Here is a 13,797-nt window from a genome sequence, read left to right as displayed (position 1 = left end):
TGTGCAAAGGACTGGGGGCAGGAAGGACACAGGAGCTCTGCAGGGGGTGGGCAGGGCCTGTGGGGAGGAGTCTGGAGCCAGGTCAGGGCTGTTAGCAGCCATCCAGAGGCAGACACAGAAGGGCGTGGCTTGTTGTTGTTCATTCGCTGTCATGTCCAACTCTCTGTGACCCCGTGGATTGCATCACGCCAGGCTCCCTGTCCAACACTATTTCCCACAGTTTGCTCAGATTCATGTCTATTGAGTCGATGATGTTATCTAACAGTCTCATTCTCTGTCACTCTCTTCTCCTCTTGCCTTCAATCTTTCCCAGCATCAGGATTTTTTCCAATGAGTCAGCTCTTTGGTGGCCAAAGTATTGGAGCTTCAGCATTAGCCCTTTCAATGAATATTCAGGATTGATTTCCTTTAGGATTGACTGGTTTGATCTTCTTGCAATTCAAAGGGCCCTCAAGAGACTTCTCCAGCACTATAGTTCAAAAGCATCAGTTCTTCCGCCCTCAGCCTTCTTTATGGTTCAACTCTCACAACTGTACGTGACTACTGGGAAAACCATAGCTTTGGCTGTATGGATCTTTGTTCAGACCTCAGCCTCTTTGGGCCTCAGTTTTCCCACATGTTCACTGGGATGTGCAAAAGGTTTGGCAGGGATGGAGTGTTCCAGATTCACACCCAGGGGCCCCCGGTGTGCAGACAGACAGGAAAAGGAAGAGCCTGGAGGACATCCCAGCTCCACTTGGGGCCGGGTCCCAGCATGGCAGGCAGAGGACATAGCTGACTCCCAGGCTGCCCTGGGGCGAGACAGCAGGGGTGGGCTGTCCTGCCTACTGTCCTGGGGAGGAGGATCTGGCAACTGCTGACTGCTGGGGTGGGTGTTTCAGTCCCAGCGCTAGAGGCCTCTGTGCCCTGAGCTGCTCATTAGGCCTCTGGGGTCTCAGGTGGCATGCGGGGGGGGGGGGGGGGGATGATCTGAGCTCAGGAGGGGTTGTCAGGGCTTGTTCTGGGTCCCTGCACCCGTGCACTCACAGCCGTGAGGTTGCCAGCTTTGCCTGTGGAGCATTAGTTTCTCCACCTGTAAAATGAGGAGGGATAAGGGAACTCCCTGGTAGTCCAGGGGTTGGGACTTGGTGGCGCTTTCACTGTGCATCCAAGTTTCAATCCTTGGTCAGGGAAATAAGATCCCATAAGCCATGTGGCACGCCCAAAACTAAAAATTAAATAAGGATAAAAGGATAAAAGAAGCCACTGCAACACTTCTGAAGGACGACTAATTGTAAACACTTTAAAGCACTTCCAAACCTGCCTGGAAAATCCTTAGACCTTCACACTCCAGCAAGGAGGGGGATGTTGATGCAGTCGGTGGTGACAGATGAGGAAACTGAGGCAGGAAAGCGACAGGGTGAGGACCCCGAGGGCTCCAGTGCCTGGTCTACCCGCCAGGCGCTGGAGACTTAGCGAGGAGGGACCGTCGAAGGGATCCGGGACCCACCGAGGGCCGCCTTTTCCACCACAGCCGCTAGAGGCCGCTCGTGCCGCCGCGCAATGAGCTCGCGCCATGTGCCCTGGGCCTTTCATCCCGCCCACCACCCGCCCCGCCCCGCCCCGCCCCCTGCCCAGAAGGCCCTGCAGGGACGCGGCTCTGCCCCTCCGGAGCTTGCAGGGTGTGCGGTCTATCCCGCAGTATGAGCGCCCCCGCCGCGACCCCTATCTTCGCGCCCGGCGAGAACTGCAGCCCCGCCTGGCGGGCTGCGCCCGCGGCCTACGACGCGTCGGACACGCACCTGCAGATCCTGGGCAAGCCGGTGATGGAGCGCTGGGAGACCCCCTACATGCACGCGTTGGCGGCTGCCGCCGCCTCCAGAGGTAGCCCGGCCCGGCGAGCGGGGCCGACCGAGGCCAGCCCGCTCTCCGGCGACGCGGCGGAGTCTCTGTGCGCATTCTTTCCTCGCCTGGAATGTAGGGCCGCTCGCTGGGGCAGCGGGGTTGTCCCGGGGGCGCTGCGGGCGCCTTGAGTACCAGGAAAGCCCTCTCCAGGAGCACTGACGCCCCGACTCGGGGATGGGGGTGAATCGGGGGATGGGTCCTCAGATGCGGAACTCAGCCTCCGGTCCCCCCCACCCCCACCCCGCGCGAGGTCGAGGACGGGGAATGGCAGCCTGGCGAGGTGCTGCCCAAGCCCACGTAGGGATTTGGAGTCTGCCTAGGAGTCGCGGGAGGCCCGCCTCAGCTAAGAATAGCTCCGGGAAAGCTGAGGCCGGGAGACAGCTGTCGAAGGTGGCCCTGCACCAGGTGTCAGAGCCCATGGGGTGCTCAGGGATCCCCACGACCCCAGAGGCTGTGCATGCCACCTCTGGGCCTCTGTGTCCCCATCTACCAAATGGGCACAGCCAGTGTCCCTGCTTAGTTAGGGTGTTTCTCTGCCTCCGTCTTTGACCCAAAGGGGATCAGTCCCTGCCCTCCTGTTCCAGGCCTGGGCCTTGAATCCTGGTTCTTCCTTGTCCTTTGTTGACTTCACTGTTGCGGGGCTGGGGGACTGCCCAAATTGGCAGATAAGCACCCTCAGTGTAAACAGCCTGGGCCAGGGCTCAAAGTCCAGGGTCTGTCCTGCCTCCTGGCCTGGCCAGCCCAGTGGCCGTTGTCCGGGGCCTCCCTGGTAGGCCACCCTCCCTGGCTGCTGGCCCAGGCCCACGCTGTTCCCTCTCAGAGCTGCTGTGTTCTGTCCCACCTCTGCTCTGTGCCGCCCGGTCCTTGTGGCAAATGTTTCTCCCCGTCAAAGCCCTGCCCCCGTGCCCCCTCCTCCAGGTGGCCTCATCAGCCCCACCCAGCGGGTTAACACCTGGGCTCTCTGTCTGCCTAGGGGGCCGGGTGCTAGAAGTGGGCTTCGGCATGGCCATCGCAGCCACAAAGGTGCAGGAGGCTCCCATCGAGGAGCACTGGATCATTGAGTGCAACGAGGGCGTCTTCCAGCGGCTCCAGGATTGGGCCCTGCAGCAGCCACATAAGGTGCCTGTCTCTGCCCTTGGTCCCTGTCTTCAGGGTGAAGGCCTTGCCCCTTCCCTCCTAACAGATGGGAGTTCTGGGCCCCCTCTGACTTAGCCTTCTTTTCTCCTCTGCCCCAAGGTGGTTCCCTTGAAAGGCCTGTGGGAGGAGGTGGCACCCACCCTGCCAGACAGTCACTTTGATGGTGAGGGGCTCTGGGAGCTGGGGGGGGGGGGGTGGGGGAGGCTCTGCTGGGTCTGCCAGCCCCTCTGCCTGCTTATGAAGCCTCGACGTTTCACTGGGGTGCAGAGCCAAGAGGCAGGCACGGACGGATGCACGTCCAGGAGCCTGGCACGCAGGTGTGCATATACCTCCTGAAGGACGGAAGAGACATGATGCGTACAAGTGGCTGTGGCACTTCGGGCCTCCCTGAGGCTCCTACTGGCAGCCCTGCCCGGTGAGGCTGCCCCCCCCAACCATGTGACTTCCATCCTCCCACACAGGGATCCTGTACGATACGTACCCGCTGTCGGAGGAGACCTGGCACACTCACCAGTTCAACTTCATTCGGGTAGGGCCTGATGGTGGAATGTGGGCTACCAGCCCCAGGATGGAGGGCCAGCCCCGTGGGGGGCACCTGCTGTCCATACAGGGTCACCTCTCCTTCCACTATTCCCCTGACCTGCCAGGAGGTGGGAGGTCTGCTGGGAACACCTCTGCCCACCCTCACATCCCTTCCTGACCACTGTTCACCCTCACCCCCACTCCCAGGACCATGCCTTCCGCCTGCTGAAGCCAGGGGGTGTCCTCACCTACTGTAACCTCACCTCCTGGGGGGAGCTGATGAAGACCAAGTATTCGGACATCACCACCATGTTTGAGGTGCCCCACCCCCATCCGGGGCAGTGACTCTGGGTGGGGAAGCAGCTGTGATCTGGGGAGAGTCCCTGGCTTCCGCCGGCCCTAGGGGCTGATCTCGGTGGACTCAGTGCCCACTTGTACATCAGGAGAGGTCAGTCTCTCCAGACTGACATCTGGTGGCTCCCCCAGGCCCTGGGGATACAGGGATGCAGCCCAGAGTCCCCGCACCCCTCCCTCTGCCCTCCTGCACCCAGGCTTCTCTTTATTCTTCTGGCCACCTTTGTCTCGGGCCTTTGCCCACTTGGTTTCCTCTATCTGCGAAGACGAACTAGGCGATACACCCTAACAGCCTGGAAGTGGTGTTTGAACACCGGGAGACACCCACACCCAGGCCTCCGACCCCGCCTAGGCCCCAGGGTACCTGGCAGAAGGGCGGTCAGCAGAGGTCACCACTGCCCCCCACTCCCCGTGACCTGGCGCCTCCCTCTGGCCAGGAGACGCAGGTGCCGGCCCTGCTGGAGGCGGGCTTCCGGCGGGATAACATCCGCACGCAGATCTTGGAGCTGGTCCCGCCAGCCGACTGCCGCTACTACTCCTTCCCGCGGATGATCACGCCCCTGGTCACCAAGCACTGAGCCCAAGGGCCAGCTGCCCACGCCGCCTGGGGGACCTGGGTTTCGGGAACCCCTACCCCTACTCAGTGCCTTTGTGACCGGAATTGAGGGCTCCAGCCCTCAGCCCTGGTCCAGACCCACGCCAGCTTCCCTGTCCCTCTCTGCCAGAGGACCTGGGGATGAAATAAACGCTAATGCTGGTCTGGCCCATCAGCAGTGGGACACAAGTGTGTGTTTGCTTTTACTTTTCCTGCCTCTCTAAAGAATGGTAAAAGGAAAGAAATCTGCTACAAGGGCTTTTAGGAGCCGGTGGCCATTCCCCACTAGTTTCCCGATCTCCCGTCCCGCCCTTGGCAGACACTGACAATCAATCACCGATGGCCCGTCCCGCCCTCCCGCTGGTGGGCACCTGAGGTCCTCAGAAGAGGCGGAACTAGGTCAGGGCCACACAGGGTGGCAGCCCCAAGATCCAGACCCTCTGGTCCCACCCAGTCAGGCTGCACCCCAACTCTCCCATCATCCTGTTTCCTCTGACTCGACGCCCTCCCGGGGCTTCAGCTTCCCCCTACACGAGAGCAAGGCCCCGCCCTCCCCGCAGGCCCCCAGCCCCGCCCACAGAGCACGCTGGGCGGGAGCGCAGGGAAGGTTGATCGGGTTTATTGACCGCCTCTTGGGGGGACGATGTACAGGGCGGCCGGGCGCCAGCACTACCTGCGGTACCAGATCCGCAACCTCTTTTCCCGTTTGATCTTCTTCTGCAGCTGCAGAATGCCGTAGAGCAGGGCCTCGGCCGTAGGCGGGCAGCCTAGAGCGGAGCGGTGCGAGTGGTGTCTCAAGCTCCTGACCCCTTCAACCAACACCAGTTGGGATGGGCCTGGGGGTGGGCAGGTGGGCGGGGCCACCCTCGGGGTCCAGGCCCGCCAGACGGAATGAACCCAGGACTGACTTCCAGGCCAAGACATAGGTGGGGGAAGGCCCGGAGGGCCCCACCCAGGTGATCTGCCCTGTCCACGGCCCTCACCCCCACGTTACCTGGCTAGGGACCCAGGAGACAAGTGTGGGCGGCCTGCTGACATCCAGGCCACACTGCCCCGCCCCCCAGGGCCCTTTCAAAGAGCTGGGGGCAGACTGGAGCGAGCTGAATCCTGGTAAAGTCAAAGACCTACAGCTGGGAAGACCTTCCACGGACGACGGGGAAAAGGCTGGGGTGCCACTCTTCTGGGACCCTAGGTCTGCTCATGCTTCACAGGGTGAGCCCTCTCAATGGGGGAGACGGGGTTCTGTGCGCCCCGTGGGGGCTCACCTGGGACGTAGATGTCCACTGGAACGATACGGTCGCAGCCCCGCACCACTGAGTAGGAATAGTGGTAGTAGCCACCTCCGTTGGCGCAGCTGGGGGAGGGGAGCGGGGCTGTGAGGGCCTTTCCCACCAACCTGGCCACCTCTCTCCCCCCTCCCAGCCCCCAGCCCACACCTCTTCCATAGATACGATGGGTGCACAACACTAAATGCGCCAAAACTCACGGAACAGTACATTTTGAAAGGGAGAATTTTATAGTATGTCAATTCCACCTCCACCAAGAAATTAGATGACTACACAGCCTGGAGAAATAGGAGCTGGCCAGGTGGGGAGAAGGCTGCAGCCCCCCAGAGCAGGATGTACCTCCCATGGTCCTACCATGGACACAGACAGGAACTGGACAGGCTGTGGGGTGGGGGCATGGCTGTCACAGGGCAGAAGGGGACATTCTGGACGACCCCCGTCAGAAGGCAGCACAGAAAGGAGATAGGAGAGAGACCAGTGTGTCACCGGCCTGTCTGTCATCCGACCCTGCCCTGCTGGGCACTCACCTCCCCATGGATACGACGTAGCGGGGTTCTGGCATCTGGTCATAGACCTGGAAGAGACAGGAGTCTGTGTGCGGCTCAAGGCTGGGGGGTGGGGGATGGAGAGTAAGGGTGAGCCTTGGGGCTGGGCCCACCTTGCGGAGCGCAGGGGCCATCTTGTTGGTGAGCGTCCCAGCAACGATCATCACATCGGACTGGCGTGGGCTGGCACGGAAGACCACGCCAAAGCGGTCCATGTCATAGCGGGGTGCCGCCATGTGCATCATCTCCACGGCACAGCAGGCCAGGCCGAAGGTCATGGGCCACATCGAGCTCTGCAGGGCAGGGTGGGTAGCCAGTGAGTAGACTGAGGGGCCCACCATATTTAAAGAAATTGGGCGATTTCACAAAGAAAAATCCAAATGCCTAGCCTTTCTTCAAAGATGACACCTTAGCCCACAGTGACTACATGACCTCCAAACCCCAAGGCATTCTGGATGCTGGTCACCAGCCTGAGCATGCTGCCCCAGCCCAGGACTGCCTGCCAGGAAGGGAAAGTGAGTTTGGCCAGTGGGTCCATGCTTCCCAGCAGCCACATTACCAAAAAGAAAAACAAACAGAAAAGCCCTAAAACCAAGTGCAAATAGTTTTAATGATACAGTGCACACAACCCCAGTCTCCCCTAAATCTGGCCTCCAATATGGCACATGCTGCTCTGAGCACCCAGTGATTACACCTGGCACAGATTTAGAGCTTGCGATTAAGCCCCTGCAGGGCCTTGTTCCCAACAGTGCCTGAACTCAAAGGACCAATTCCTCCAGGAAGGCCTCCTGGATGCATCCTGACTTCCCTCCAACTTGTGGTGTCTGATTCCCACCATCCTAGCTGTTCTCTCTGCTTGTCTGTGTCCATTCTGGGATCTGGCCAAGGTCCCTGCTGCCCTGCAAATGTGCTAATTCAGGTGACAGGGCTTAGGCCACCAGAGGGCAAGGGCAGCCCAACATGGCAGGGCACCCAAGCGGTGCCCACAGTGGCCGACTCCACAGTGCCTGGCCACAGTGACATGGCCACCCTGGAGCTGCGGGTCTGGAGGGGCGCTCACTGCAGCCCTGCTGGTCACACATGGACATTTTACAGCACCATCAATAGGGGCCTGTTCCCCAGCGGGGCGCCCTAGGGGCACTGAAAGGAGCCCCTGTCCTAGGGCAGAGGACACGTGTCCTGAGGGAGACACAGATGAGCACAAGGATAGCAGACTGTCCCAAGGCCAACACGGGGGGTGGGGTGGAAGTTAGGATATCTGCTGGGAAGGAGCTACTGTTTTCATCACCCATTTCCAGTTAAAAACATGGGTTTTACATTAAAAGAGAAAAAAGAGGAACAGAAGACAGAAGGACAGGAAGGAGGTGGATCATCCTCTCTGGGAGGTGGCAGGGGGAAGGGCAGAGATCTTGAGAATTAGAGCCTCAGGTCTTCACACAGAGGGGCCTGGCCCGCTCTGTGGACACTTGGCAGCAGGGGCCTGAGGGACGGAGACAGGGAGGGGCTCACCCGGCGTGCCCAGTTGATGAGGTCGTCCAGCTTGGCCACCACATACTCGCCCCGGCTGCTGGGAAGTGCGGCAGGTTTGGGGACCACGGCTCTGGCCTGGGATATGGCAGGCTGGGTGCTGGACACAGACACATGGCATGGGGAGGCGTCAGCCAGGCAGGCGCCCCCTCTGCCCCCACCTGCTGCCCAGGCCTGGGGCAGGACATGCCTCATTGCAGTCCCAGTGGGACCTTGTCCTCTCAAGGACTTGGTCTCCTCAACTGGAAAACAGGTTTGGCTGACACTCTGTCAGGAAGCTCCTGGTCTGGACATGTGCAGCCATCAGTCTGGATGTGCAGGAGGGGGCTGGGCAGGACTCTGAGGGCAGGGATCCCTGGTATGGCCCCACTGGGTGGTGGGAGGGCCCCAGGGTTACCACAGGCCACTGCTGTGCAGGCAAGGGTGGGGGGGGCTAGCTCCCAGGAAGGCCGGCCTTACCTGCTCGGGCTGTCAGCGGCCATGCTCGAATGGACCCCGCGCACCTGCAGAGCAGCACCCATGCCAGAGCTGCCAAGAGACAGACCACACATGACAGGGAGCCCGGGGCGCCTGCTGACAGGGTCACCCCGGGACCAGCATGGGGGGACCGACCAGGGGCCAAATATAGCCTTCCGCCTGTTTTTGTAAATTAAGCTTTACTGACACACAGCCATGCCCGTTCACTTTCTTGGTGGCTATGGCTGTTTTTAAAGAGCCAGAGTCGAAAATGTCCACTATGTGGCCCTTTGCAGAAACAAATCTGCTGATCCCTGATCTAGAGAGTACCTGCTCTGCATCTGAAATTTTCCTTGTTTTTCCCACTTTCCCTTTGCTTTGCATTATCTATTTTATTCCCAGGGGAAAAGCCTATCAAAATAAAATCAGCCCAAATCCACAGAGTCCTCAGAGCCCCCAACTCCCCTCCATTAAGAAGACCCTCCCCTGGGGTTTGGGGGAGAGTGGACACATGTATATATATGATTGAGCCTCTTCACTGTTCACTGGAACTATCACAACATTGTTAATCAGCTGCAACCCAAGACAAAATGTTTTTGGTATTAAAAAAAAAAACAGAAGACCCTCCCCTGAGATCTGCTGTGTCCCTGAAAGCTCGGGGCTGGGGCTGGATTTCTGGGCTTTGTTTGCACCAAGGCCCTGGCAGCCACCTGCCTTCCCGTCCCAAGGAGGTCTGCACAGGGCTGCTGCCTGAGCAAATGTACCAGAAGCCTTCCAGTGCCAGGTAATGGCTGAGTTGAGGGCACGAGAGCAGGGAGACATGGGTCTGGAGGCCAGACGGCCCCCAACCTGGTGCTGCTGGAGGACCCTCCCAAGTCTGAGGCACCCTATTGGCACCATTTAAGCCCCTCCCGGCCAGGGCCTCACTGCTATGGGTAGAGGGTCAGGATCAGAGTCGGAGGCAGGCACTCACCGCACAGCAAGGATCGGGCGGAGCAGGCGGGGAGCTGCAGAGAGAACCACAGGGTGGAGGCAGTGAGTGGGCAGTGAGCTGAGACAGCATCAGAGGCCACACCGGCCGGGAGTGTCCAGCCAGGCAATTGCCTGCCAGAACCTAGCATCCCCCTCTCTCACCCTCAGTCTATCTAGACTCCATTTAACAAATGTTTGGTACAGAGCGATCTTTCAGGGGACTTCCCTGGTGGTCGAGGGGTCAGGACTCCGTGCTTCCACTGCAAGGGGCCCGAGTTTGATTCCCGGTCAGGGAACTAAGATTCTGCAAGCTGTGAGGTATAGCCAAAAAAAAAAAAGCCATCTTTCAGAATATGAAGCAGACACTAGACAGTGTCCAGTGTCATTCCCCTGTTTCCAACGACACAGTCCACACTGGAGGCCAGTGCTCCTTTCCTCAGGCACATCAGTGTCCCACCTGCCTCAGGGCCTTGCACTTGCCATGCTCTCTGCCTGGAGCACCCGGCCCTTCTTGTGGGACGGGTTTCAGCTCAACTGCCTGGGTCTACACTAGCTTCCTAGGTCCTCCTGATCCTGCCACATCCACATGTTCTTGTGTGGTGCCTACCTGCCCCAGATGCGAGGGCCTCCCTGGCTTCCCTTAGTGTCTGTCATGGCCTTGACTCAGACAGACAGATGTGTGTCAAGTCAACATATCCACAGACTTCAGCGAGGCTCCAGGCCCTGGGCTGGGAGTTTTGGAGTCCCAGAGGCTGGGTAACTCCTGACTCCTGTGTGAGCTGCCTCTCTCTCAGCCTCAGCCCCTCAACCTGACCTTAGGGCTTTGGATAAATTCACAGCACAGTAAATGGCTTTCACCTCCAAGCTGAGGGAATTCCAACCTCTCGTCCAGACTTAGCAAGAGGCTGCTGGTAAGGATTCAGAAGGCCGGTGAACTTGCACGGGAAGGAAAAATACCCATTTTATGGTCACCCGCATCTTACTAAAAATTTGGCCTTTCCTTAAAATCTGAGTATAGCCAAAACTACAGCATTATTAGCAGGACGCAGGCATTTCACCAACAGAAATGACAATGATTTCTCAACTACGCCACAGGGACTGCTGCCAACCATGTGTAAAGGAAAGTGCCCACTCCATTCCTTCAAGGACACAGCAGTTGGCAGAACTGCCACTAGACCCTGGCCTTCCAGGCATGACTAATGAAGCACCCGGACTGCGAACAGATTCCTGGTTTCCAGACAGTATCTTGACAGCTGTCAGGATACCCACTTTCCTTTACAATCCTGGGAATCCATCCTATGTGCTTAATCGCTAATCGGAGGAGGAAAGGGCCCTGGAGCAGCCAGGGTTAGGACGCCTGCTCAGCCGGTGACCGACCCCTTCCCAGAGTGGCAGGCTGCCCTGAGTCGCGTTCCGGCCCTGCCAGGGCGCGTGACCTCCAGGGGTCCCAGCCTCTCTCTGGGCCTCACTTTTCTCCCTGTCAGGGCTGTACCCACCGGCGCCGCCTCTTCCCGGGAATTTCAGAGGCAGCATCCTGGACGAAATGTGGGCCCGTTCTGCCCCAGCCTGGAATTCCTCCCAAAGATGGCAGCCTGTATCACACTCGGCCTCCGCTTGCCCGAGCGGCTGGGGGTAAAGTCTCCCGGAGCGACCCAAGCCCAGACCCCGCCGCCCCAACCCGCTCACCCGCCAGCGCCGCCATCTTGGCCTCGGCCTTCAGACAACCTCTACGGTCCGTCCTCTGTAGCGCTCCGGATGCCCCGGGCCGTCGCCCAAAGCGGCTCGGCTGGTGCGGAAAAACCGGAACTCGGGTTGGGACGTTCCACCTTTGTGGACGCCCCACCGCCGCGCGATTGCGGACACCTCACGCGGAAATAGAACACAGAGGTACGCGCGGAGAGTCTTGGCAAAAGGAAGAGGGTAGCCCACTCTCTTCTTACCCGGGGAAGCAAAAAGCGTAAGCTACGTCCCTGGGTGGGCTCGAACCACCAACCTTTCGGTTAACAGCCGAACGCGCTAACCGATTGCGCCACAGAGACAGCGTTGCGGCTGAATTGCAGGCGCGCCCCTACGAGGCATGCGCGGCCTGCATGGGCGGCCCGAGCTACGTCTGCGCGCGAGCCGCACAGAGCGGGGCGGAGTCGGGAGATGAGGGCAACACCTGCTATCTAGCCGAAATAGCTCAGTTGGGAGAGCGTTAGACTGAAGATCTAAAGGTCCCTGGTTCGATCCCGGGTTTCGGCAAAAGTTTTGGCGCTGCTAGCATCAGCCTTCTCTGACTCAGAGCTGATCCAGCTGCTCCCAGCTCGTTTACCAAGAATGTGTGGATGTTGACACTGGCTTATGCCAACGCGGGAGGGCTTGAATGGAAAAAGGCCTCAAGTCCGCCCCGCCCCGCCCCGTCCCGCCAATCCCCAAAACTGTGATTCCAGCCCCAAAGCACCGCCCCCTCCTACCTCGATTTCCAAAGTATTTTAAGTGGTAGGATTAGAACGAATGCTAATTGGTTTTTTTTGTTTTTTGTTTTTAGAATGAATGCTAATTGTAAAAGAAACACTGCTGAACACCAAGAGCGGCAAAAGGGAGTTTGCAAAAACACCTTTGTCTCCGATGTGTGTGTTTTTAAAGTTAAGTATATTTGGCTTCATTGAGTCTGTTGCTGCACAGGCTTTTCTGTTTTCGCAGAGCGGGACAGTAGTTGTGTCGCAGGGGCTTAGCTGCTCCGACGCCTGTGGGATCTTCCCGATCAGGGACCCAACCCGTGACTCCTGCATTGGCAGACAGATTCTATCTACCTCTGGACTGACATAATTTTGACAAAGCCCTGTGGGGCACCTGTTCTACTCATTTTATGTATAGGGAAATTGACGCTCAAACGGGGGAACTCAGGTGAGCAGCAGGACCCCTCCTGACGGGCGTGGAACAGCCCAGGGGTGTCGGGGAGCCTGGCGATCAAGGTCTGGGCAGGGGCAAGTGGCCTCTGGCCACCCTCACCATCCATCTCCAGCAAATGCAGGAGTAAAGAGCAGGTGGGGCCGAGGGGAACCCTACAAGTCCTCAGTTCCCACGACTGGCCAGGCTGTGGAGCTGGATTTTTGTTTTTTAAATTTAAATAAACCCAAATAAGTTAATTAATAAAAAAAAAAAAAGAAGAAGAAGAAGACCCAGCACAGCCAAAAATAAATAAATAAAAAAATTTTAAGGTGGGGGGGTGGGGCGGGGAGGCTTCTCTGGTGGCTCGTTGGTAAAGAATCCGCCTGTCAATGCAGGTGTTACAGGTTCAATCCCTGGTCCAGGAAGATCCTACATGCCCTGGAGCAACTAAGCCCTTGTGCTACAGCTATTGAGCCTGTGTTCTAGCACCCGAGAGCCACAACTACTGACCCAGGGGGCCCTAGAGCCTGTGCTCAGCAGCAAGAGAAGTCCTTGCAGTGATAAGACCACACATTGCAATTAGAGAGTGGTCCCTGCTCCCGAAACTAGAGAAAAGCACACACAGCAAAGGAGACCCAGCACAGCCATAAATAAATAAACTGTTGATCAGAGAAAAGTTGTGAACATAGTACGGAGCTTGCTATGCTCAACACCCAGTGTCCCCTATTGCTAACATCTTACACTCACGTTCACGATTCAGGAACCAATGTGGATACATCGCCAACATGATCATGTCACAGCTTTTTCAGGCTCCTGTTTTCTCATGTCCTAGTCCTGGGAGCCAGGCACCTGGGAGCCGAGCCCCTAGCCCCACCCAAGCCTTCAGATGGTGCAGCCCCAGCCGGAGACCTCCTAAGACCACAGAGTGGCGCACAGGAGAATGTAGTTTCTAGCCAGCAGGCGGGGCTGGCTTCACTGCTGATGCAGGGCTGGATAACTCAGGCGCTGGATGGGGAGGGAAGAGCCTGGATCAGGAGCCTGGGGCGTCCAGGAAGAACCTTCAAAAGGGCAACCCACCAGAAGCAGGTCTGATGGGGTAGGGAGTAAACAGAGGGCAGGCAGGGAGGAGGGAGGAAGAAGAGGGGGAGCAGGGCTAGAGGAGGAGCAGGGAGGAAGGCAGAGGGGCCAGAGGTGGAGGGAAGCTGCAGGGCGGGGGAGGAGGGCAAGCAGGGGCTGGGGGAGGGGGTGCCCTGACAGGAAAGCCAGGAGGGAGAAACCCCGCCTCAGGGGTGAGAGGCCCTGACCACACTGCCCAGACATGCATAGCCGACTTGAGATTCTCAGCACGCACGCCTGTGCCCGGCATTCCTCGTTTTAATCAATTTCCCGAATAAATGATGATGGGCTTGAAGAGGTGCCCAAGTGAACGCAGGGAACTCCCCTCCAGAAAGCAGTTTTGTTGAAATGTGCTGCTCCTTCCATTGGGTGTCTGATCACCCCTCACGCCATCCGGGCTGGAGCCAGACAGGTGAAGCAAATGTAGGAAGAGCATACGGATGAGGTCTGGGGTCTGGGTGGAAGGAGGGTCAGAGAGGGCAGACCAGGAGTGTGACCAGGTGGGAGATGACCAGACCCGGGGGCAGCA

At 58.6% G+C, this 13,797-nt stretch overlaps 2 protein-coding genes and 2 non-coding genes across 6 annotated transcripts; 2 read left to right on the top strand and 2 right to left on the bottom strand.

The window, feature by feature from the left end:
- The first annotated feature begins 1,604 nt into the window (after nucleotides 1-1,604).
- GAMT (guanidinoacetate N-methyltransferase) lies at nucleotides 1,605-4,681 on the top strand. The gene is made up of 6 exons (XM_043912688.1): nucleotides 1,605-1,863; nucleotides 2,858-3,003; nucleotides 3,121-3,184; nucleotides 3,483-3,550; nucleotides 3,751-3,861; nucleotides 4,335-4,681. The coding sequence occupies exons 1-6, from the start codon at nucleotides 1,683-1,685 to the stop codon at nucleotides 4,473-4,475; spliced, it is 711 nt and encodes a 236-aa protein (XP_043768623.1). The 5' UTR covers nucleotides 1,605-1,682; the 3' UTR covers nucleotides 4,476-4,681.
- A 414-nt stretch (nucleotides 4,682-5,095) lies between these two features.
- On the bottom strand, nucleotides 5,096-11,321 carry NDUFS7 (NADH:ubiquinone oxidoreductase core subunit S7). Of its 3 annotated transcripts, none has more exons than XM_043912690.1 (9): nucleotides 11,272-11,321; nucleotides 10,965-11,064; nucleotides 9,280-9,313; nucleotides 8,310-8,378; nucleotides 7,833-7,950; nucleotides 6,437-6,616; nucleotides 6,306-6,352; nucleotides 5,758-5,846; nucleotides 5,096-5,259 (listed from the first exon to the last, which is right to left on the bottom strand). In XM_043912690.1, exons 2-9 carry the CDS (start codon nucleotides 10,978-10,980, stop codon nucleotides 5,162-5,164), a joined length of 651 nt encoding a protein of 216 aa, XP_043768625.1. In that variant the 5' UTR covers nucleotides 10,981-11,064; nucleotides 11,272-11,321; the 3' UTR covers nucleotides 5,096-5,161. The 3 variants fall into 3 exon arrangements, with proteins under 3 accessions (XP_043768625.1, XP_043768626.1, XP_043768624.1); XM_043912691.1 differs by having other exon boundaries at nucleotides 11,219-11,310; XM_043912689.1 differs by lacking the exons at nucleotides 10,965-11,064; nucleotides 11,272-11,321 and adding an exon at nucleotides 10,775-10,958.
- Nucleotides 11,244-11,317, bottom strand: TRNAN-GUU. The gene has a single exon. It is a non-coding gene; the product is annotated as a tRNA-Asn (tRNA).
- Nucleotides 11,322-11,449: 128 nt separating the features above from the next.
- Nucleotides 11,450-11,522, top strand: TRNAF-GAA. Its single transcript has one exon. It is a non-coding gene; the product is annotated as a tRNA-Phe (tRNA).
- The last annotated feature ends 2,275 nt before the right edge of the window (nucleotides 11,523-13,797 follow it).

Source organism: Cervus elaphus, chromosome 9 (assembly GCF_910594005.1).
Source record: "Cervus elaphus chromosome 9, mCerEla1.1, whole genome shotgun sequence".
NCBI lineage: Eukaryota > Metazoa > Chordata > Mammalia > Artiodactyla > Cervidae > Cervus > Cervus elaphus.
This window is presented reverse-complemented; position numbering and strand designations above follow the sequence as displayed.